The following is a 24,308-nucleotide window of genomic DNA, read 5'->3' as shown; positions in this document are numbered from 1 at the left end:
TCAGATCCATGGGAAGACAGGCAGCGATGTCAGAGCACAAAAAGCTACCTCAAGAATAAGAAAAAGTAAGAAAACAGGTAGTCAAGAAGGAATCTGTTTCAGACTTTATGTACAATTTGATGCTCATCTGCCTGAGAGAGAACAGTAAGGGCCAGATTCACAGAAGGGTCTCAGTGGGGCTTTCAGATTTGCATGGCCAAAGTTCCACAGAGATGATTGTCAGCAACCTTCAACCTGACACTATTCTCTGATGCTGGCACATACTTTAACCTGCTGAATCCATGTTCTGATACAATTACCCATAACTTTGTGCCTCTAATTTTGAACGACTACTTAACCTGCTCTGCACTGCTAAATTCCATAAGCATCAATTTACAGGGTGGCTTAAAGTTTCCAGTTTGGTGACACTGAAAATATGGCAAATGAAATAAATGCCTTCTTTATCACATGGGCTCATCAGGAATCAGGACCTCATACTCCTGGGATCACAATGACACAACCTCTGGAAAGTGAGTCTGCCACAGGTGAGAGGTGCAGGATTAACCCACTGAGGCTGACATGGAAGTCCAGATACAAACACTCAACCAAGAGCCTTGAAGACAGAAAATTAATCTGTTGCTCCAGAGCATGAAAATGCATTTGGCTTACTTATAGCTCAATTTAAGTCACAGGTTTGACTTACAGAATTAAAATTCTGGCCAGTCAGGTAAGCGTGAACCATTTAACTACCAGGACCTAACCCTCTTGCAGCCAGGATCACAGAACACATTTCCCTCTCCACCTTCTCTTCCCTTAGCTCCTTTTGCACATTCCCAAATGACCACAATAGCATGGAACACATTAGGGTCTGAAAAAGAGTCAAGCACAAACAACCCGGGCAGCCAAGATTAGGTTCAAGGACTGTGTGGGAGAAGAGCAAACACTGTGGGCCCCTTTTTATGTAAGGAGTTTCCAAAGCACTTCTAAAACTCAGCTGGTAAAAGCTTGATAAGAGATACCAAGACAAACTGTTTACAAGACTATTGAAAAGTACATGTAAAAATAACAATAACAAATGAGATAGTTCTTTGACAGACAGGCTGTATTTGTTATACCTTAAGTTTCTGCAGTGTGTCAATAACAATATGAAACAAAAAGCCAGCTATCTTTGGACAAGTCCTACATAACTTCTGGGCATGTGAATTGATCAGGAAATCATTCTCACAGAGTAAAATATAAAGTTGTGTGATTGATTAGAAGCTCTTTAAAACACAAGATATATACAAATAAGCTCCCCACCCCGGCCCCCAAAGACTCCAGTGTTCTTCATCTCGAGTAATACTACTTAACTAATAATAATGTGGCAAAGCTTACAAATACCACAGACCTATTTCAGTGCAAACAAACGCAGAGGATGAGTTCTGAGGTACAAATATAAAGTCACTAGGAGAAAAGAGCAGCAAAACTCACCAAGCCACCTGGCTGGAGAGTGATCTAACAGTATATGACTGGACCAGGCATCACTACAGGTATGTTCTGGGAACAGCAGTAATCAGTCACAAAGGGCTAAGATCAGGAGAAAACAGTTCTGATGTATTTTGATCTTCTCTGGGACCTAAAGCACTTCAGCTTAATTTCTGCATCTACCTTCCTGGACATTGTGTACAAGGCATTATGTAAGTTAACCCAACATCCTCATATGGAATATGGCTGTAAGTTTTGCTCAGTCTACTCCAAAAGGCATATACAAAATGAGTAAAAAGTCCTGCAAAATTAATGCAAATGCTGTATGAAACTACTGGCCTCCCTTTAGAAGAGGCCAACTTCACAAAAACATCCAACAGGGGCCAAGAGGAGTTCCTAGATCACAGCCTGCTCAGATTGTGCTGCAGCCCTGCTTCACGTTAGAGCCAAAAGCACAAAGCACCGTTGAGCCAGTTCAGCAGGGCACGCTGTCATCAAGAACTTCCATTCATAGTGAAGGACTCCACAACACCAAGAATTTCACAAGTCTGGCTCAGACTTCTTAACAATATTTAAAATAGGGTAACCGCACATTGTTGGCCTGAAAAAAGGTGAAGGTGGGAGTTTAGACCCAGCTATCCAAAAATGACAAAGGAACGGTTTGACATCCCTGACTCCAGAGACCTCTGTCACACAAAACAAGTCACCACAGAGCAGCACCTCAGTGTATCTGAGCCATCTGAAGTCTCTGTGTCAGGAAAGTGTCCACCTGCCAGTGCTGGCAGCTCACTGCACTCCTCTCAGAGTGCAGATGTGAGCACACCTGCCAGCAGTTATCTGTAACTGATGCAAAGCAACTCACCTCTTTGTTGTATGACTTAACAGACTTGCAAGAGTTCACAGGTTTTTTGCCCTCTGGGTTGATATTTAAAAATCCCCAAGCTAGCTCTGCATTCAGTTAAATGTAACTTAGACTTGAGTGAGTAACTTCGATTTGCTACACTACATGGAGAACTTCAAATTCGAGTAAACTGTTTTACTATGGACACACTGTAAAGCCTTTTGCTATTCTGTTAAAGTATATCTTCTTCTAAATAAACTCCATCAGCACAACATCATTGGTGTTATCTTTAACTAACACATCAGGAAGCTTGAGATTAATGAACCTCCTGATAGTCCGAACAATGAAATTCTGACAGAATGTTACATAGTAGAGTAGCCACAAGCAACGCAAAACCAGATGACAGATTACTGTTACTGTTTAAATGGTAAATTCTGACTTCTCTGAACTTCGGGAGAAGTTTCAACTTCTTCAGCTTTAAAAAAAAAAAGGTTCAGTCATGTGAGCGGTGGGCGCTCAGCAGCCAGGGCCCAGACCGAAACCACGGGAGCCAGGGCCTGGTTTTTACAGGGCGCTGGGAGCCCCTTCCTCGGGGAGCCCGGGATGAACGCGCGGGGCTTCACCCGCACCTCCCCGGGTTCCTCCGGCACGGCCACGGCGAGGCCGGAGGCGGCTCCTGGCCTGCGGGGGTCACACAACTCGGCCCAACTCTGGGAAGTTCCTCGAGAGGGGGAGGCGCGGCTCGGGCCGCACTCACCGTTCAGTCGGGTCTGCCGGTTCGCTCGCACCCGCAGGAAGGTCTGCAGAGGGAACACAAAAGCGGAGAAGCGTCAGGGCCCGGGTGTAAACAACTCGCCCGCTGTCTGTACACAAGGCCCGGGCTCCCCCGCTCCGCCCCGCGCATCCCCGGGACAACGAACCGGCCGCGGGCCTCCGCTCCCCCTCAGCACCCACCTCTTCCCGGCCCCCGCCGCCGGGCCCCCTCCTGCCGCTCTGCATAGCCGCGGGTGCCGCGGGCGGGCAGCGGGCGGCAGACCCGGGATGCGGGTGGATGCAGAGCGGCCCAGCGGGCGCCGCCGCTCAGCCCTCGGCGGCCGCCGCCATGTTGGCCCCGGTCATGTGACCCGCCGCGCACGGGTGAGAGTTCACCCGGTAGTTCCCACGGCAACCGACAGGGGGCGGCAGCGCCCGGCGAGCCCGGCCAATCAGAGCCCTGGGGCGGCTCGAACCCGGGGGACCGGCCAATCAGCAATCAGAGATTACTGGGACCCCGGATGTCTGGCCAATCAGAAACCAAGAGCCGCTGGAACCCCAAGGATCATGACTAACCATAGCCCGCGGGCAGGTGGACTCAGGGGCAGTTGGCCAATCAGAGCCTTGGAAGCAACGTGGAAGGAGCTTTTTCTTGTCCAATAGGGATCTAGCTCCCTTCAGGCCTAACATCTTTGGCCAATCAGAGCCTTGACCCCAAATGGTAACCCAAAGGCATTGGTCAATCAGGCACCAGGGGCAACACTCACCAGGTTTCCTTTCGCAGTGAGGGACTGGGCCCAGTGGCCCGAGGGCTCTTGGCTGTTCCGGGCCTGGGGGGCAGCCCCACCCAAAGCCATGCACAGCCAATGGGCACCCAGCCGCCCCTGCCCAGCCCCTGCCCCACCATGTACAGCCCTCACTGCTGCCTTCCAGCCCCTGCCATGGCTGGGGGAGCAGAGCCCTGGGAAGCAGAGCCCAGTCCTTCCCAGACGTCTCACAGGCTCAGTGCAGCCTGGGCACAGACACCAGCTGGGTCTGCTGGAGTCAGGCTGGGCACCCACCTCAGCTCCAGGGCTCTGAAACCTGCCTGTCCTCCCCAGGAGGAGTGGCCCCTGCTGTGGGGGCACCCCAGCTACAGGTGGAGCCTCGCCCGTGCTTTTCAGCCTCTCCCCACTCTATTCCTTTCCTTTTCAGCAAACTTGAGTGGTTAAACATGTCTTGTGGATTTCTCCCCTGCACCTGCCCCACAGCTGTGGTGGGACATGGCCCCAGCAGATGAGCCTGTGGTTGGGACAGAAGTGGGGGATACAAACTGGACAGCAGAGGCTCCTACACGCACAAATCCCATCTATTTCTGCTCTCTGCAGACTCCCAGACCTTGATTCTTGGAATCAAACCTATGTCTTGGGTCTCTGCTCTGGCACCTGACAATCTGCTGCTCCTTCTTCAGGTGGAAAACAAACATCCTCCCTCCAGTTCCCCCAATATATTTTGCTGTCGCAAAAGATGATGGGCAGCAGCCAGTTCAGGTGCTGGCTGGTGAGCTCTGTGCAGTCCTGACCTGCATCCCACATCCCGGCTCTGCCTGCCTGCAGAACTTGCAGGTGGATTTTCATACACGTGCTTACTGACAAAGCCAAAGCTGCCGATTGTTGGTTTTACCGTGTTAATGAATTGAGCTGTCCTGCGGGAGGCACATTCACTGCTGAGCTGGGCAGACGGAGTAAGCCTTCCCTAGACAAGGATTTTAGACTTCCAGTTATCCTACACTTGTTACTCAGTCACAAATATCCTGTGTGTTCTGCTGACCCAGGCAAGGGGGTCTCCCTCCAAGCTTGAAGTGTCACCCTGGTGGTACAATGTATCACTTGTAATTTGCTGTCAATTTTTCCACTGGGGATTCAGGGTTTTATATAACTATAACTAAAATGGCTTTATTTTTACTCCAGGCCCGGGAAAAGCCCCATCTGACAGAATACACTGTTATTTAAGAGGAGCAGCCACTATGAATCGAATCATAAGGTCCTGCACTACACTTGCTGCCACCACTTTGGTCCGATCAGTGTAGATGTACCAAACTCCAGCAACCAGGCTTGGCACAGAGGAGTCAAGAAGATCCCACTTTCCCTTCATCCAGGAGCCACCCCACTGTCTCCACTGTAGCTCCCTCTCAGCACAGGAAGCAATGCAAGCAGCCCAAGTGCTCTGCAAGCCTGTATTCCTGTAGCATTCCTATTCATAAACCTTCTTCCCTAAATATCCCCACAGTATATAAGCACAAAGACTAAAAAAATGGAGCCACAGGAATTCTGAAAACCTAAACACCAATAACTCACATTCTAGCATGTTACTAATACACTGCATAATCATGATTAGATAACTAATAACACAAGGGACACTCATAATTACAGCACACCTCTATATACGGAAAGCTAAATTTTGCAGCCTTTAAAGTCACCACCATGAGTCTTCTGCTCTGCATCCTGGGCATTTCCCTTGGTAAGTCAGGCAGACTGAATTTTCACTCATATTGCGACTTTATTAAGGATACACCGAGGCTTTACATACCCCTGGTACCCACCCTGAGGTCCCTTTACACTTCCAGTGCAGCATAATGCAGCCAGCACAAGCATAAATGAAAATCAGACCCCAGAGGTGTTTTCTCCCTGCCATGCAGACTTACAACTCCCATTATGCATTTGCATTAAGGGTCGCAACCCTCTATAAAATACACTTACAAACTTAAAGCACATTGGAGAGTAGCTGGACTCAGCACATAGAGGGACTTCTGCTGAGAATATTTGTCCTCCAGAATGACATAATAAAATGTATAGAAATAGGACTGCAAGGGGCCACCAATTTCACAGAGACCCATGTCTGGCAGAGTGGGAAGGGAGGGGTGTTCTCCAATAAAGGGAGCCATGCCAGAAGTCTCTTCCACGCTCTTTCTAAACAAATATAATTTGTTTATTAGCCTTAATAAACAGGCAGGAAAAAGAGCAGGATTACCTGAATCAGGCATTTCTGTATCTTCTGCAGGGTTTTGCTTCTCTTACTTTGCACAGAGTCTTACTGTTCACAGGAGGGTAAAGTGGCTGTGATGTGACACCAAATTATAACTGAAAGCCACATGGGAATACACAGCAAACGATGGCAGATCTGGTCCACTATTGATAATATAAGCAATAAACAGGACAGAGGATAGAATAAGGGATAACGAATGTACAAATCTACTGCTAACAGGACTTATCTTCAGGAACACTGCTTCTGCTTGGTTAAGAGACACAAAATTGGTCATCAGCCTCTCTCTGCAGGTCAAAATGAAGACTTGGCACATGCAAAGTGGCTGATGCAGGAAGATGTGACCACCTGCCTGACCCTAGGCAGAGCACCACAGGATACAGAGTGGAGGGCGTTTGTCGTGCTGGTACAGTTTTGGCACAGCCAGCCTGTTCACACAGCAGGGAGATGCACACTTGAGTCTGTGCTGATGACCTCCATTAATTTATCTGCTGCTTTTCAGAGCTTACTTGAAGCCAGTGGCTGAGCACAGGCTGGCAGCAAAACAGTTTGGATGTGAGTGGAGTTGGAGTCAAGTGTACCAGCCTGCCCCAAAAATAAAGACAGACTTACAACCAGCCAAGGTGTACTTGTGCTGCTGCTTTTCTCTTCTTTTCTTGCTCCACCTTCCTCATGTTTTATTTGTTGCATCACAAGTCATGACATTCTCTGGGCAGAGAGAGTTTTATAAAACAGGCTGGCATAGCTGTGGATTATCTGAACCATTTCTGTTTTGGATGGGAGTCATGAGTCGGTTTGCTGAGCAGTGGCACACCAGTGAAATGGACAACTTTGGCGTGCTGTAGACTGACAACATTAACTCTTCTACAAAAATAAATCACTTCTCTGAAGGTTTCTTAATGGCACAGAATGGGTGATAATAAACATAGCCATGGAAATTCCTGAAATGGTGAATATAATGTAACGGAATCTCAATAAAGATTTTAAACTGTTTTGTACTACTGTATTTTCAAGCTGGAGCTGGGAGGACTCTGCAGACAGAAACGCACCTTCACAGCCGTGTGAGGGATGAAGTGCCCATGTCCCCATATTGCAGGCAGGCAAGCTGGTGCAGTGATGCATAGCCAAGATCAGACTCTCAGAAAGAGAGCTGTGGGCACTGGGGCGAACTGGGTCCCTCCCTAAGGCTGAGGCCAGCAATGGCATCCACCCACTTACCTGATATCTGTCTGAATGATGGATGTCATCTGAGGAGTGGGGTGATGCTGTTGGAGAATCTCCTTCCCGCTTGATTGAGGCCGACAACAAAATTGACTGCAAGAGAAAGGAGAAATTCATGCTGTGAGCATTGCCAAGCTCTCTGCCTGTCTCTAAGCTGTACTCAAAGCCACAGAGACTGTCTGCCAGGCTGTAGGGCTGCACTGGGATGGGCTACTGGGCTGTGGGGCTGGTTCTCATCTTCCCAAGGGGACCTCCTCCCATAAGGGGACCATGATATTGGGTCTAGCAAAGTGCAAATGAATCAGGCAACAATAGGACAGTAATTTTCTGCCAGGTCTAGTGGTTGGAGCAGAATTCGTCCCTGATGGAAATGATACCACCAGAAATTCACATGATAAGGTGAGGATGTACTGAGGTGGAGCAGTGCTTTTGTGTCCTTGTTCACCCCTTTTAAGTACTTTAAATCTCTCTTTGTAAACTACACCGAAGCTTTCAGCACCTTTGCAGTGCAACTGCCTCTTCCTTCAGTAATGATGCTATTTATTTTAATAAGTAGCACAGGAAAATAAAAAGGGCCTTTTAGAAGGTTAAAAAGCTCAGTGATATTTGAGACCTAAGGAATCACTGATAAACTTCAAGTCAATAGTAGGTAAGTCTAAATTCTACACACAGTGAACTCTAGCAGGAAAATTACTGCAGGAGTTTGACAGCATCTAAAAAAATGTACACTGAGCTGCAAGTGTACTTTATTATTAGAATAGTTTGAGGGAAAAATGCAATTTAAAATTATAATTTAAATTACAAATTAGCTAAACCAGGCTAAATATAGCCCAATACATTGTGAAAAAATGTACACTGGAAATGCAGCTCTCCAGGTGTTTGTTTCTGAGAATCAGCTGACAAGATTTGACAATAAATGACTGCTCGAAGATATGTGAGTTTGTGAAGGGAAGTGTAGATATCATCTGAATTGGACAGGTCAAGTGTGGTGACAACATTATTAAAAAGTATAATACCTTGGAGAAAGGGAAGTATTCCAGAAACATTTGCCTCTGGGCTGAAATGAAATGTGAAAAAATGTGCATTTTTTGGAAAGATATGAGCAAGTGGAAAAATGACTCAGCATACAAATTGGTTCAGTCAGCAGGATGCAATTTTCCAGGCTTGGACAGCTCTCTTGTGAGAAAAGCACAGCAGTGCAGTTGGCATGGACATGGAGGGAAGGCTGTCTTGGGATGGAGGTGGAGGAGGGGTATTTGGGATGCCGGGTTCAACCTCATGGGTATGAGCTGCCAGCCCTGCAAGAGTCATGAGGGCAAGAGTCATGTCCTGGTGGGTACTGCAGATCTCTGCCATAAAGCATGGGTTCTACCAGCTGTGGAGAGATGAGATGTCATGAAAGGGGTCACAGAGGAATTGCCTGCTGTGGTGCTCTGTTTTCTTCTCAGGCACAATCCCTTCTGCCAACTGAGGGCTGTGCTGCCACATCCTGGAGCTGGCTTGCTCCTCAGTTCAGCCCAACAGGCATTCCAGGTGCTGAGAGGGCCAGTGGGAGCCCAGAGGGTGGGGGGCACCCCGTAAGGGCTTCAAGAAACCAGCTTCTACTTCCCAGGGGACAGATGGGCAGTGCAGAGGGGCTCTCTGGCTTCATGTGTTGGCTGAACACAACTGCTGACAGATTTTGGTGAACTGCTCACTTATTTCTGTAGGAGCTCACTGCAGAATTTCTGCAGAGTGTAGACCCCAAGCTCCTGCTTTTGTTTAGTCTCTTTTTTTTCTAAATGTTTAATGAGGACCATTTTTGAAGAAGCAGGATTGCACATGTCCTGTGAAATGGAGGGATGGGGCTCAAAACCTTCAGTTGTGACTTAGAACAACAGCCCTGACTGTTGCAGTGTTAATGCCCATTCCCTTCTCTAATAAGCCAAGCACCCTGGAGCTGGGAGGGTTAATTCTGTTTTATCTTCCAATGTATTCTAGAGAAGGGGAAAAAATACCCATCTCCCCATTCCTTGACGACAGACAGACAAACCCTCCCCGCCTCCAGCTCCCCCCTCAGCTTCTGGTAGCTCTAATTCAATATTATTATGTGAAAAATGGTTGGGCTAGCTATGGAGACAGTAAATTAAACGTTATGTATTAGTTTTTAGCGTGTGGTCCTGGGAAGAATGCCGGCCCCATTTATTCCACAAACCTCCTGAGCACCATGGCAATGACCTCTGGAAAAACGCAGGGCTAAACTAATCCCAAAGATGTCAATCTCAAGGCCTCTTCTACATACACTTGCAGTTTAGATTAATAAACTGTCTATTTTTAAATTGTGTGCAAGCACTTCAATTCTAAATACCTCGCCGGCATGTTAAACACAGCGTTAGAGATGCCAAGTCACACTTCCCCTTCACTCTTAGGAAACTTGACTTCATTTGTTTTTCTCATTTCCGTGTGCTGTGCCACACTTTGCTTCTCGGGCAGCCAAGGGGGCAGGCAGGGATGCAGGCTCAGAGGCTAAGGGATTAGAAAAGGCATTTGCCATCAGGGTGACTTTCAATCTTGCATTAGTCCAGCCTCTCTGCCATCCCAGTTGTGGCCTCTTTTATCCCAAATTGTCATGTTGAAGCTGTTTTCCAATGGCTAAGCGGTGAAGATGCCTGCAGATAGCACACCAAGCCAAGGAGTTACTGTTCCCTGCACCCACTCTGCTTATTCCCACTGGGATCCAGCCAAGCAGGGAAAACAGTGATATGATTCCCACTCCATTCAACCAGGTTCTGGGAAGATGGCTGTGGAGGAAGAACATAGCTTTACATGTGCTCTTCCAGTCCTCATGCATGCCTATGCTGCAAGGCAGACCAAAATTTTGGCATCAAACCCCAAAAACAGGGCACTGGATGTTCTGTGTGCAGACAGGCCTGCTGTATGACTCTGTGGAGATGCTCCCTGCTTTGGGAACCAGCCACTTCAGCATGGTGGGAACAAGCCTTGATGCTGAGACATTCCTTTTCCTTTGGGGGAAAGCCACCAGCCAGTACATCTCAGCTCCCCTTCAGAGTGTGCCTGAGCGAGGACATTGGGGTGACAGCACCCTCCTTGGTCTCCCCTTCACTGGCAAACCACAGGTCTCACCATCAAAAATGGAGCAAGGGCCTTATGCAAGTGGCAGTGCAGCCTCGTATTTCTCCCTTCTCTTTAAATCATCTCTCCACTGGGTAGAGGCACTCTCTATGGAGGTTATAAACCCTGAGAGGATCAGCCTGAGCATTACACCTGGGGCAAGCTAAATAAAAAAAGGTCACCGGCGCTTTTTAAACATGGACAAAAAAGCAGTAAAATGTGTTTGGAAAAAAAAATCTGGCATTAAATCATGACTTTTTGCCTGGCTTGCCTCATTAAAAGTGGCCTTTTGGAAGGTAAAATTATCATTGTAAGTGATAAGATCTTTAAGAAAATAATTCACGGCTTCTTCACCCTTTAATATGATAGCCGCCACCGGCTAATTTTTTTCTTAATGGCAACGAGGCCATCAATCTTGTCTGAGTCGTGTACACTCTCCTTCCTCCTGCCCCTCCTGCCACACTGGGCAGCCACGGCCATGCTCAGTGATTCCTTCCTACCCCTTGGAGCACAGCTGTGTAATGCCAAGGAGAAAAGATAGGTCTGAATGTATGGCTTTACCCGCTTGTGTCCATGGAACCCGTCAGGAAGCAGAGACCACATGAGCCTTGCTCATGCTGCAGGGCTCACACCCTGGCCACTCCCAACATGCTCCATGGAGTGTGCAATTCTGAGGAGATGGGCTGCAGTGTCTGCGAATATTTCAGCAGCTTGCCGCAATCAGGAGCAACACAGAGTTTACGTGTATAAATCCAGGGGCAGGTTTGGTATGAATCGAATGTGCACCATGAAGCCGGTGTGCCAGCTGTTGTGATCCCAGGCCACTGATCCCCAGACCCGCTCCTCCCTGCTTGGGTGGAGGAGCTGTGGGCAGCTCCAAGGCAATGTCAGCAAGGACACACATGTGCCAATATGCCACGGGCTGATGACCCACAGGCCCTCCAGGCGTGGGCCCAGGGCAGCATGAGGGGAGGGGACAGGTGTCAGGGTGCAGCCACTAGCCCGGGGAAATGGATGGAAATTGCCAGCACACACCGCCCCCCCCAAGCTCTGCATCTCGCCAGCGGCCAGGGCAGGTGTCAGCGCTGGGAGAGCCTCGCTGGTGGCTCTGACATTCTGCTGCCTCTCAAGGCCAGTCATTTGACAGTATTAAAGTGCTGGACTCCTGCTTTCTGATAGCCCTGGAAAAACACAAGGAGTCTATTTTTCTTAAACAATCCATCACGACTGCTGTCAGCAGAATAAATACGCTAACCCTGCATTTTATGTATCTATATGGCCTTTTATTTTTTTTTTTTTTTGCACAAAGTGTTCCCTACTTGATGCATTCAGCTTTAACTCTGCTGTCTAAATAGGTACTTATCACTTAACATGGAGGTGATGGTTTGACATGTTTTCTGTCTCCTGCCCTCCCCTCCACCGTAGGGAAGCCGTCAAAGTGTTGCTAATAGCTGTTATCACTTGGGAACTGTAACCCGAAAGCAATGAGTGATACCGGGCCTTGCTGCGATTTTCTCCCTTGACTCTGCTTGCCATTTTTTGTGTTATTGCTGGAGAATCCCCGACACAAAGATGCTGCTATTAGAGCTGAGTTTCCTAGAAGCTTTTGGAGGGTCCACATTTGCTATCTGGAAAGTTAGAGGTAAAATTATCTAGTGGCTTTTATCTGGCAGAGATAAAGGCGGGATGGAGCTGGTGATGAAAGGCTTAAAGGTAAGAAGGGTGTGAATAGGGAACGGAAATGATGGTGTCAGCAGCTTCTGGCCTTCACTGAAATATTCCAGTGGTTTGCAAGCAGAATAAGCTTATAGAATTGTGAACTACTAATTTATTTCTGTGCATGTTACAGTGACACCTGGGATTGTAATGGAGCTCTGGGTCCTCATGGATGAGATGCCAGCTACATGGTTCCAGCCGAACTGCCCATCAGCGCTCTGGAGCTGGAGGGGGAAAGGGCCAAGGTCTGTCAGGGTCTGCCAGTTTGTCCCACTCCCCTCCAGACCACATCCCCCTTCGCTCCTTCTGCTGAATGCAGAGGTTTCACCCAGTCCAATGGAAGAGCACAGCTGTTTGGCCCAAGGGGAATGAGGAGCTTTGTTTGTTCATGGGGTCATTTGCTTTACGGAATAAAACCTGGCAGAGATTTGTTTCTGGAGTGACTCTGGTATTCATCACCTCAAACTGGCAGGGAGCATGGCCAACCAACACTCATCCTATGTAATTACCTCTCCTCCGCATATCTATGGGTAGTTCTCATGTCCCTGGCTTGGCCATAGCTTTTTCACAATACCAAGATTTAGCTTTTAATCTTTGCTTGTAAATCACAATTACAGAGGGAGGGGACACAGATACAGTGAATGACTTCTCCAACCTCCCCAGTGTGCCAGTGACACAAGAGAAGGAGTTAAAACCCTGAGGCCCTAACACCCATTCCCAGTTCTTATGACCAGATGTGATACAGAGAAGTTAAATGATTGTGCTAGAAATTTCATCTTGAGTGAGACAGCTGGGAAGGACTTAATACAGACATTCTGTCAAGGTTTAAGGCTCCAAATCTTGCTTACTTCTAAGCACTTTTTCCTTGGAGAGCTTTAGTGGTCAAATTTCCCACTAGGTGCTGTAAAACTCTCTCACACTGCTTGGTGAAGCTGTAAAATCATGGGGGTGCGTGGGGGAATCAAAAGGCTCTGGCACTGTGGCTTGGTTCCCAGCTCTGACAGAGGTCTGGGAGCTGTGTGCTGGCCATCTGCCTGCAGGCATCCTACATGGAGCTGGATGCACACCTAAATAAACTGGCCGCAAGCATCTGCTGGGGGCATGAGATGGATTTTGTTCATGGCCACTCATGTCAGTGTTTGTTTTCAGCAAGAGCCAGAGGACAGGCTGGACTGTTAGTGGGAAAGGCAATTTGCAGCCATGTATTAGGAAGCAGCAGTGGAAAACAAATGCTAAAGCTGCCACAAGATTTGGGATGCTTCACGAAGCCCAGTCTGTTTCCTTTCAGTAGTCAGCACCACCAGTTCCACAAGGGATGTAAGTTTACCTGTTAGGGGACAGGTTAACAGTCTACAGCTAATACCTTGAAATTTGGGGACTAAGATCTTTCTGGGCAGTGATGATACCCCATGCAGATGACAGCCCGTGGAGGGAGAGTCACAGGCCACATGGGCAGTAATGAAGAAATGCTCTTAGGTAGCTACAAGGACCTGGAGACGCTGACTCTCAGAATTACCACCAACTGCTCAAGGAAGAGTGGGAACAGCTGGACTGACACCTCACTAGAATACGTTCAATCCAATGTGCGCTCCTCTCCTGCCCAATGCCTTGCAAGAGGCAGCCAAGGCAAGAGGGGAAAGGCAAGGGGAAAGCATGAAGTCCAGGAATGATACCCAAGGGAACTGCACACTGGTGACACCTATGTACAGACTTGTGGGCAACCAGTCCAAACAGAGCCTGAGGTGTTGTCCATATGCCTCTGTGACACATCCCTGCTGCCTGCTCTGCCTGACACCCACCCTCGGACCATGCTAGAGAGTGCTGCAGGAAAGCTCTGGGCTTACAGAAGTCTGGGGCATGGCTGGCTTGGACAAACCTTCAGAAAGCGTCCTCCTGAGTGACAATCTGCTTGTCCAAGTGTCTTGTCCACACTGGAATATTACCATCAATTGGGCTTGGTCTTTAATAGCAAACAAGGATCTTGAGCACTGCAGAGATGTGGTGCTCAGCACTGCCCTCTGAGCTGCCTTTGCAGAGAGTGAGCCCAGGCACCAAGTAGACGAGCTGGACCGAGTCCCCCAGCTCACAGCCCTCGCTTGACCGTCACTGCCTCGGTCGGCTTCGATAATAGAAGAATTGGATACAATAATCCTGAATTCATCGCATCCCATGTTGAGTGATTGGATTTTCTTTGACATATTGCCATGAAAATTGACCCGGTGCAGTGAGTGACAGCTCTTTAGGGGCAGGGGAGCAGTGAGCAAGGAACATGCATTTACATCTGGGCTTTCATTGCCAGGAGAGGCATTTTGTGGGGCAACTGAGGGAAGGGATGGGAGCTGAGCTAGGAGACAGAGTACGGGCAAGTTAAATCCCCTGCCCCAGCTGCACCCCAAGAAAATCCTTAGGCCAGCACAGAAGTGGTGATGGTAGTGATAGTATAAGCAAAGGTACTAAATGAGCCCTAAAGTAGGCTCAAAGCCACTGGTGATCACAAAAGTAACTGCCAGCCTGCACCCCATCCCAGTTCTTGTGTTCCTCAGTGAAACCAACCTGCCCCTGTCCATTTTGCCAGGGAACGCTCCTGAGAGATGGGGAGGTGAAGCCACTTCTCCCATTGCTGAGCTGCTGTCCCTTTTGTTGAAATCAGGAGAAGGACTGGCCAAGGAACATTGTAGCAGTCCCCATGGTACAGGTCCCAGCTCTTCCCAGGTGGTGCCTGCCAGACCTCCAGTGATGCTTGGTTGTCTGGACATGGGATGCAAGTCTAGGTCCGTCCCCCATCCCTCTCCCAGTGACCCCATTTAAGGGTGTCCCAGAGGCCTGGCTTTTTCCCCAGCAGGACTTTTTCAGAAGGACTTCACAACCTGTTAAGCTACTTGCATCCTATGTTGTAAATATAAAGTGGGCACAAAGGGAAAGAGCAGTCTTCATCTACCCAGCACACTCCTTCTCAATCCCACCTGATTACAAAGGAGCCTTTAATACCAAACTCAGGTGAAGGTGACAGCACTGTGCCTTCCCATGCCACACAGGACTTGTCTCCCAGAAAAAGCCACCTAGAAATAATGAATCCTCCTGGGCCAAGAGGCTTTCAAGCTCTTTGAGAATGGAATGAAAGATTTCTTGATTGCACCCTTTCCCTCCCTGCTCTCCTGACTTCTTGAAGTTAATGTTCTTAGCCCCAGACGTGACAGCAAAGGGAAAAGATCCATGCGGTGACAGGGGACAATTGATCTCTTTTACATAGAACGACGCTCCAGTCCCAGTTTAATCCTGCTGCTCAAGGCAAATGGGATTCTTTGTCAATGGAAACTTCAAAAGCCTGGCCCTGCTGCGAGATGGACCTTCTTCTTTATCTGTTCTCTGTCAGTCACTCACTGTGTTTGCCTCCAAACAGCTAATCTGTTTTCCTAGCTGTCCTTCTCCCTTGCAGGTGATGTGTTTGGGACCGTTGAGTTATCTACACTGAGATCTGACGGAGAGGGAAAGGGAAGATTGCAGAGTCCAGCTGCTTTCATTTTGCTGGTGCCCTTTCCAGCTCCTTCAAGACATGCCAAAGCAGTCTCACACTCTGTGGATTATCAACGGTGTGTGTGTTGGGGGATTGCTTTCTGCTCTGCTTATTCTTCATGGGAGAAATAGTCAGGTCTCCACTCTCCTCCTAGTCTACATGGGATGGGGCATGGGAGACAAGTACAATCACATTGGAGAGAAAGGTGTGGAGCACTATAGACTACCACTGAGATTTCTGTGTTCCCTTGGATGGTTGGGAAATTGTTGGGTTTATTTGGGAGCCATCCCTACCTGCCAGGAACTCAGGTCAGCACAGTAGCTGCCCCCTTGGTAGTGCAGACAAGGTGTTGATGTGTTTGGCAAGACACCCAGCCCTAAGGGGAATGAAATGTCAGTCTTTGTTTCTGGTATCACATGCCAAAATATGACCATAACTTTCCAGAAAAAAACAAGGGGGAATGAGACCTGAAGTTTCCAGTAAAACAAGCATGAAGACGCTTCCCATGAGAAATGCCCTGTACATATTTGGAAGCCAGGAGTCTCCCTCACTTGGACTGTGTCACCAGAAGCATAGGAGAACCTGAACCACTTGCTTTTGACCACCTTGGGGATCACAGCATGGTTTTCAGAGGCTGTGTAATGCCCAGCTGCCCTGAAGTGCTCCCTGCTGCCCACTTGCCTGCCCAAGCTCTGGTCCTTCCTACCACTGTGTCATATGGAGTCCAGCTAAAGTAATATCAATGAGTAAGTGATGCCCTTTGCAATGATGTCATGATGCACTGTACACTTTGTATTTCTGCATTCTGAGCCAAGAGGATGGGAGGTAGGTCCTGGGGAGGGGGATGAGATGGAGTCCTTTAGTGATTTGGGCTACTCCTTAGGTGTGCTTTGCTCCTCTGAGGCAGGCCCACTCCCCTCATCCAAAGCTGGCATATGGCTCTGGCTCCAGGAACTCCCATATGTGATTTCCCATACTGAGCTCAGCCTCTGTGTGATCAACTTTCATTAGCTGTCATTAGACACAATCTGGAGTTCCAGAGCCCACTGGGTTCTTCAGCTCCACAATCCCTTGGCTGCACAAGGAATACAGAGCCTTGTATAAGGACTTGGCTGCTCCAGCCCAGTGGCTGAATGGGGGCAGCAGCTTTCCCCAGTGCTGGCCCAAAAGCATGGCCACCTTCCAGGGAGACATTGAGTAGCAGAACAGGGACCTGGCTGAGAAGGTGAGTGGGTATAAAGAGCATCCCTTGGGGGGCAGGGGGAAATATACTGAGTTGTGCTCACTTACCTTGGGGGTGCCTGCTGCCATGGCATCCTTCAGGATGGAGCTCTTGCTGCCAAGAGAGAAGAGAGTGAGGTCAGAATCAACACTAGCGGCCAAGGAGAGGAGTGCTTTGAGGGATCTCACGAGGTCAAATAGCAAAGCACATGGTTGCTCTTCGCTTGGACCAACGACAGACTCCTCACCCTGACTGGAGGGGCATGGGGAGGAGAGTAGTGCCAACTATTTCTCCAGCTGGAATAAAATGGTCCTATGTGTGGAACTCCCCAAACCCAGCCACATGAGTCAAACAACAATCCTCTCCCTCCTTGGGGCTTACACAGCTCCTCTCCCAGCCCTGGAGAAAAGCGAGGAGCAGGTCTGCAGAGGCATAGGGAAAAAAGCCAGGGAGCAGAGAGTAGAGGTGGTGAGCCCTGTGTAGGGTCAAGCACAATAGAAAAAAGGAAGGAAGGAAAGAGAAGATTAAATCAGTATAAGAACAAGGAAAAGAAGATCCCCTTAGCTCCAGCTGCACTGGGGAGGCAGCAGCTCTGCTGGAGGCTGGAGTGATTTGTTATTTCAGCTTGTTCCCCATTTAGCAGGGAAGGAGGTCCCTGCCACAGTGCTCCTCCTTGCCTGCCCTCGCCAGCGGGAGATGCTATAGATTTAATAACACCTTCCCCCCTCCAGACAGGTTAAACTTGAAACAATTACATATCAAAGCCGACATGGCGGGGAGGCCTGCACTGTAATTTTTTGGTTATTAAAGTAATCTCTCTCATGTAAATTCTCCTGCTAACATGCTGCAAACAGCATTAGGAAATAAATTATTTCCCCATGATTCAATTTGTCAATGCAAAGCACCTGCAGCAGGCAAAAGGCTCTTGAAATATGTTGCCAAGCCCAGTGCCTGCACTTGTAAGCACATGCTGGTGGGGTGGCTGGCTCCCAGCTCCCCATAGCCCTGGGGAGATGATGGATGGGTGGCTGGGTGGAGGGGGAGGTTAGTGGGGGGAGGCAGAGGTTGGGGAAGGGGGGGGAATGAAACTGTATTTAATAACAAAATTTGTATGCAAGCCTGCATCCCAGGCTAAGGATGAGTGATCGGCAGCCAGAAAGTATTAAAAAGCCTTGCTAAACAGATGCTGACAATAGAACAAGACATATCAAATCAGATCTACTTCAGAAGCATTAATATACACACGCACACACCCTCGCCCGCGTGTGCGCACCCGGCTCTGCACACCCGTGCTCCTTTCTTCTCAATCACAGCAATATGGGAGACATCAATAAATTTTTATGAGACTTTTAGAAGATCAACACAGTACTAGATGTGACAAAAAAGCAATGTGCCTGTCATGTTCGCTTTGTCGGGGACACTTTAGCCCCAGATGCCGAGCTGCAGTGCCAGCAGGGAGAAATTGAATTTGGCTGGCTTTAATCTGCCTTGATTTGGCAGATGGCTGGGTGTTATGAAATGAGCAGGGATGGAGGAAGGTGTTTTCTCCTGGGGCTATGGCCCCCCTCCTCTCCCATTGCCACTGCCTTTCGCCCCCTGCCCTGAATTGGTGGAAACACACAGTTATCCATTCCCATTAGGTCATCCCAAATGCCATCCCAAATGCCACAGCTCTGTTCCCACCTACAGTTCCTAGAGATCACCAATGGATGGGCTGGGGCATCCTCTTCCATACAGCCCCACTTCCCTGAAGGGATGTGCTGCTGGATGCCCACTCAGGGGTACAGAGTTCCCCCCAGGGCCTGTTCCCCAGTTTTGCCCACCTGCTCTCAGGAGGTGGCAAAAGCAGAATTAAGTCTCTGCTGCCCACTGAGATGCAGCCCTTACACTGCCTCCAGCTTGTGCAAGAACAAGCATGATGGGAAAGATTTCCATCCCCTCTACATCTTCAGCGCTACTTTGAATTTCTCAATCACACAAAATGTGAAACTTTTTTTTATATTTTATGGTCCAAATGCCATGTTAAAAAATCAAACTTATTTCCCCCTTTTCTTGTTAAAGGTGTTTAAAATTATTTCTTTTCAAGGGGAAGGGGAAGAATATCATTAATTCCTAATAGAAATGGCGTTACACCAGGAAACTGCAGTTTTCAGAGTGAGAGTCTCTCTGGTCAGCCCAAAGAACAAGCCTCTGCTTGGGATCGATAAGGAAGGGGACAGGTTTAGATAACTTAGGAGGCTTTATTTTATACTTCATCTGGAAGATTATTAATACCCACCCCCCTTCTTGATATGTAGCCCTACTCTATTGCTAATAACAGTTTGCAATTTGTTTTTAGATGGATCAGGAACAGGCACAAGCCCTGGTCATCCAAGTACCTAGACCCTGTAATTTAATGATTGTCTTGGGTTGAGCTGGCAAAATGTCAACTGTCCAGGACAGAGTGAAAGGGTTCCTCTTCCCCCCAACCAGCCAAGGGAAAAAGAAGAGGGAGAGGAAAAAAAAAACCCTCAAAACCAGGTTTATGCTGAAACTAACTACATGTATTTATACAGAAAAGAGAAAATTAAGAGAAAACTACAATATAACACACACAAGTTATGTATAACAAGAAATAACTTCCCACTTCCCAGTAAACACAAATTCTACCATTTAGAATTTAGAATTAAGAATTCTACCATTTAGGCCCATCTGGCCAAACCCATAACATTGATGCTTTTCTTTATCCTGCTAAACAGCCCCCAGATTACAAGGGCTGCAGCCCCCCATGCCTCTTAAGGATGCTGGCAGCAGGCTGAGGATCGAAAGGCCGTCAGCAGAGAGAGACCTTCCCCTCCATAAACACCGCAGACAAATTAAAAATGGTAAAAGGGAAATCAAGACCTTTAAAGTTCAAACACTTTTCAGTGCCTTTTAAAGTTTTTTTGCTCTAGGCCCTTGCAGACAGCACAATCTTTGGAGACCTTGGGATTCTCTTTAATCACCCAGCCAGGCTGCAGTGGTCTGAAATGATTACACATTTACATAGTAATAACCCCAACACTCCTCACATTATTTCATGGCTAGCATATTTCCACTAGGCGAGTGATCCATGTGTTTTAAATTATAACCTGTACATAGGAAATTAGTTACTAAGTACGATATTCACGGGCTCGTCTGACACTTCTAATTAAGGTGATTTACACAGAATTATCTTATGAAATAAAAAAATGGTGTTTTGCTAGCTAATAAAATATAATTACTACCCCCTTTTCTAAGTTACAGTTAGTTTTAATCTATTTGGGGAATTGTTTATCTAGTTCATTACAGCAAAACAAGTTCTTTCCCTTTTAGGCAACACACCCAAAGTACCAAAGAAGAGCAAGAAATGCCCTAGAAAGACCCATTGATTTCGGCAACCTCCTTCTCTCTCTCCTGAAGACTTTGCATTTCCAAGTGATTCAAGGCTGCTTCCTTGCTGACTCCCTTTCTTGGGGCTGAGACACTGGTTCTAGCTGTGCATTCATGCATCTCCAAGTGCTTGGATCACTGTATGGGAACAAAGTAAGGTCCCTGCTCTGGTGCTGCCAGAGGGCTCTGCCCAGCGCCTTGTGCCTGTTAATGGGAGTAGCACAGCCAGATCCCCACATGCACCAGGGTGCTTGCTGGGAACCCATCACTGCTCTGTATTAGTGCCCATCAGCTTTAAGAGGAACTTTTACTCTCAACAAGGCCCTTAACAACAAAAGCCAGGCACAGGCTGCACCACAGACATGTAGATGGCCTTTAACACTAAGCATAGATTTGATTAGGAGCACCCACAGGTGCAACTGGGAATCCTCCTGGCACGCCCCTGATTGAGCCCCATGGGGCGGTTCAGGCCCAGTGGCTCAAGAATGATATCCCAAAGGGCAGCTCGGCAAGCCAAATATGCATCCTCCTTACCCACAGTCTTGGTGTGTCCTCTACCCCTTCCATGGTTATTACACACAATGACCTTAAAGGCTATTTATTTTGTTGTGGTCCTGCCTTTTGGAGTGTACTTGCCATAGGGAAATTAAAAAGGCAATTTGCTAGGAGTGGTCCCTTATCATCCCCATGCATAGAAGCTGCTGCTTCTTCCCACAGGGAAAACCCAGGGCATGAGCACTCCAGCCCACCACAGCCATTTGGGCTCCCCAAATATCTTCAAATGAGATTTCTGCAGAGCCTCCCACTCAGAGCAAGGCAAGGTTTATGATAAGCATCCCTCGATGAAGGGCTGAGCTCCGTACCTCACATGTCAGCATTCCCCACATATAATTAATAACAACTGCAAGAGAGGAAGTTTTTCCTTGAGCTTGGGCAGCTACAATTGTTTGTGCTGATCCCTGAAGGACACTGCAGCCAGTAAGAAGCAGGTAAGAGGACTGCTGCTGTGCAGCTGGGGTCTTCCAGCTCTGCAACTCTTCCACAGAATCAGTCTCAGCAGCCCCTTGTTTGAAAGGCACAAGCCACATGCAGGTCCCATGTGACATCCTGCAAACCCAAAAGATTTCTACAGGCTGCAGCCAACAGATGTATTTCTTAAAAAAAATAAAAATCCAGTGGAAACAATTTATTTTTAGCTGCAGGACTTGTGGCTTGAACATGTAGCCTTGGGATGGGAGCCCTAGCAGCAGAGCAAGCCTCCAGTAGAGGTGTGTGGATGGCAAGGCCAGCTTTAGGGAAGCAGTTGTTGCATATAGAGAGAATTGGATTTTTGTGAATATCAGTTTAAATAAGTGGAAGTGTCACCTGAAGCCTAAGTAAGGAAATAGGAGTTCAACATTTTTTTAAAAACTACACCTAGCTGCAGGTGACAGCCTCCAGTGTGGCCACGTGCTGTCACAGGAAATATGCTAGATTTCTAACCTATTGTGGCTTCTCCAGAAGCACCTGAATCCCGTGATGGGGAAAACGGTCAAAATTACCAGAGAGGCTGAAGTCAGGAATAGAAACACTGCATTTACAGTGCCAGTCACGCTTCCCAAATGCTCCCCCAGTCAGTATTTGTGAAACCTCAGTGTCCAACACGGTCAGTTGTGACAAATCTGACCTCACAGGGCAGTCACCCACCTCCCTCAAAAGATGAAGCTGAAGCAGAAATGCAGTAGATTCATAAAACATTGTGGCATGACCTGACTATGCTGAAGTCTTGTATTTGCTCTGTCCTATTCACATCCCTGACTCTTTCTGCCCTGCTGGGTTTTCTTTATCAGCCTCTGGTACCCCATGTACCTGCTCAGAGCAGGTAACAGGTTTCTGGGTGAGGATGTGAGGGTCAATGTGTGCAGGACCAAACAGGAGACTGGGATGGGCATGTTGTTTTATTTCTCTCTCACTACTTGAAAAGGAGGTGACTGGAAAAATAAAAAGAAAAATCAGAGAGAAAGGTCATGCATGAGATTGATTTTGAGCGCTCATTGCTACCATGGCTATAATGACTGTTTAATTATTCTCAGCTCATGTGGCAGTTCAGCAGAGGCTCTGCAGAAGACATGCATTGCTTCAAGGCAAATAACTGACCAGAGATTTATTTCTCACCCTTGGGTTTCCATGCATCCCTTCCCAGGACTCCCACTGTCCTGAGTCAGCAGCAGAGGATGGCTTTGCTTTCCAAAATCCCAAAAGCCAGAATGCAAACCCATGACCTGGAGTCAGGGAATGGGCTGTGAGTACCACGGATCCAAAGGCAATTCAAGGAGAGTTTATAGCACTTTTAGAGCACTGCATAAGCAAGGGAAACCATGACCGACACATTTTCTCACTCGCTGTGCTGCCTTGGAAACTCTGACCCATGAGAAGTGCTTCTCGCCCACAGATTATGGACAGCAACCTCTTTCTTCCCTGGGGTCTGCCATGGGAGGAGAGGAACAGGGCATCTTTAAGTGGGGCAGGCAGCTGCCTGGCTTGTGTTCTCTCTGCTGGAGCAGCCATGGATGAAGGATCCAGGCTGCTGTCATTGCCACCCTCTGAATGCATGGGAGGAAGCTGGAGGGTCTTTCTTCCTTTGCTGTCTGTTATTAATCTGCCACAGTGAGGGTCGGGAACACAAATCAGAGAGGGGATGAAAGAGGATAAATCCACGGTATCAGCAGTACCACATTGGCTAGATAATAAACAGACTCCTCTAGTCATAAATTTCTCTCCATTCCCCCATGTTTTCCTGCCACCAACACTGGCAGACATGGGGCTGGACTGATCCTGGCCTTTCTGGTGTCTTGACTGGTGGGGAGAGCTGTGGCTTGGTCAGGGAAGCCTGGGACCCTCAATGCAGGCTGGCATCCCTCACTACCTGCACAGTCTGGGGTGCAGCAGGGGCTACAAGATGGCTTAGTGGAGCCCCATGCAAGCATTTAGATGGTACATGGGACACCTCAGCTGACTGCAAGGTAACCCATACCAGCATGTGAACTGGGTAGGAGAATTACTAGAGACACCAACCGTGGTTCAATTTACATGGTATTTCCATTCTCTGTCCTAGTCCCCCAAATGTATCTTGTTCTCACTGCCCTGGTGCAACACTGTCCTCACTCCTCATTTTGGCAGCAGCCAGCTCACCCACTTCTCTCCAACCCACACAGGGATGTGACCCTGTTACTTGCTTGTGAAGCCAGGTGGTCGGTCCCAGTCCTGCTCAGGTATCACTCAGAAGCTGACACTTCCAGGCAGGTTTCTCCAGTGACAGTGTGTTTAATTTAAATCTGACAGGAATTATAGCACTGGAGAAAGCTTTAGGTGATACCACCCACCTGGAGATGCATCCCTGCCTGAATCTGGACACACGCAACTCCAGAGCTGAGGTTCCATGCTGAACACCTCTGCTGTGGGGTGGCAGGACTCACTCCTTGAAGGGATCAGGGCAGAGGAGGATGTGAAGAACCAGGGGTTGTGTCCCCACAGCAGCTTTCAAACACCAGCCTGTCCCAGCAGCCTGGCTTTGCTGGTGGACATTGGCTGAAGGACAACCCCTGGATGCTGCACACGCTGTCAGATGTGGCCATTTGTATACTGGGTGCTTGCTGCCACTGGTGGGTCTCTCCTTGGAGCAGCTGGGCATTGCGCAGAGGACTCACACCCGGAATGAGCATAGGGGAGACATCCCAGGCAATGAAATGGTTGGTTGAACAGCTTGGAGGATGTCAGAGCCCTCTGGGAAAGCCCCTGGAAACCCCAGGAGGGCCAACCACCTTCTCCATAGCCAGGGAGAAGGTGCTGCAGGAGAGGTACCCAGTCTGCCTGCAAACCACAGTCAGGCACTTAATAGTACTTGTCCCCAGCATCTCCCTAGCCTGGATTTATGCCGTGAGGGGTCACCTCTGGTGAGACTCTAATAACACGACTTTATTAGCTTTCTTGTTCCTTCTTTAAGATACAGTAGCAAGGGGGGAGGAGGGCAGCGGCACCTTGTGAAAGAGCGGGGGCGTATGGAGAGGAAGCAGCTGCCCTCGCGATTCCCCTTCTCA

The 24,308-nt window shown here is 48.3% G+C and overlaps 1 protein-coding gene across 5 annotated transcripts in view; it reads right to left on the bottom strand.

Annotated features, from left to right (window-relative positions):
• RNF220 (ring finger protein 220) overlaps positions 1-24,308 on the bottom strand; it is a 215,307-nt gene that overhangs the window by 53,375 nt on the left and 137,624 nt on the right. For 4 of the 5 annotated variants that reach the window (XM_071565847.1, XM_071565849.1, XM_071565848.1 and 1 more), the window contains 3 exons: positions 16,911-16,956; positions 7,277-7,372; positions 3,042-3,084 (listed from right to left, as the gene is read on the bottom strand). In XM_071565847.1, coding sequence (XP_071421948.1) covers positions 3,042-3,084; positions 7,277-7,372; positions 16,911-16,956 — 185 coding nt within the window. Of the gene's footprint in view, positions 1-3,041; positions 3,085-3,238; positions 3,410-7,276; positions 7,373-16,910; positions 16,957-24,308 lie in introns of those variants that run through there. The other variant, XM_071565852.1, reaches the window with a different exon arrangement.

Source organism: Pithys albifrons, chromosome 10 (assembly GCF_047495875.1).
Source record: "Pithys albifrons albifrons isolate INPA30051 chromosome 10, PitAlb_v1, whole genome shotgun sequence".
In the NCBI taxonomy this organism is placed as follows: Eukaryota; Metazoa; Chordata; class Aves; order Passeriformes; family Thamnophilidae; genus Pithys; species Pithys albifrons.
Note: the sequence above shows the minus strand (reverse complement) of the source record. Positions and strands in the feature narration are given on the sequence as shown.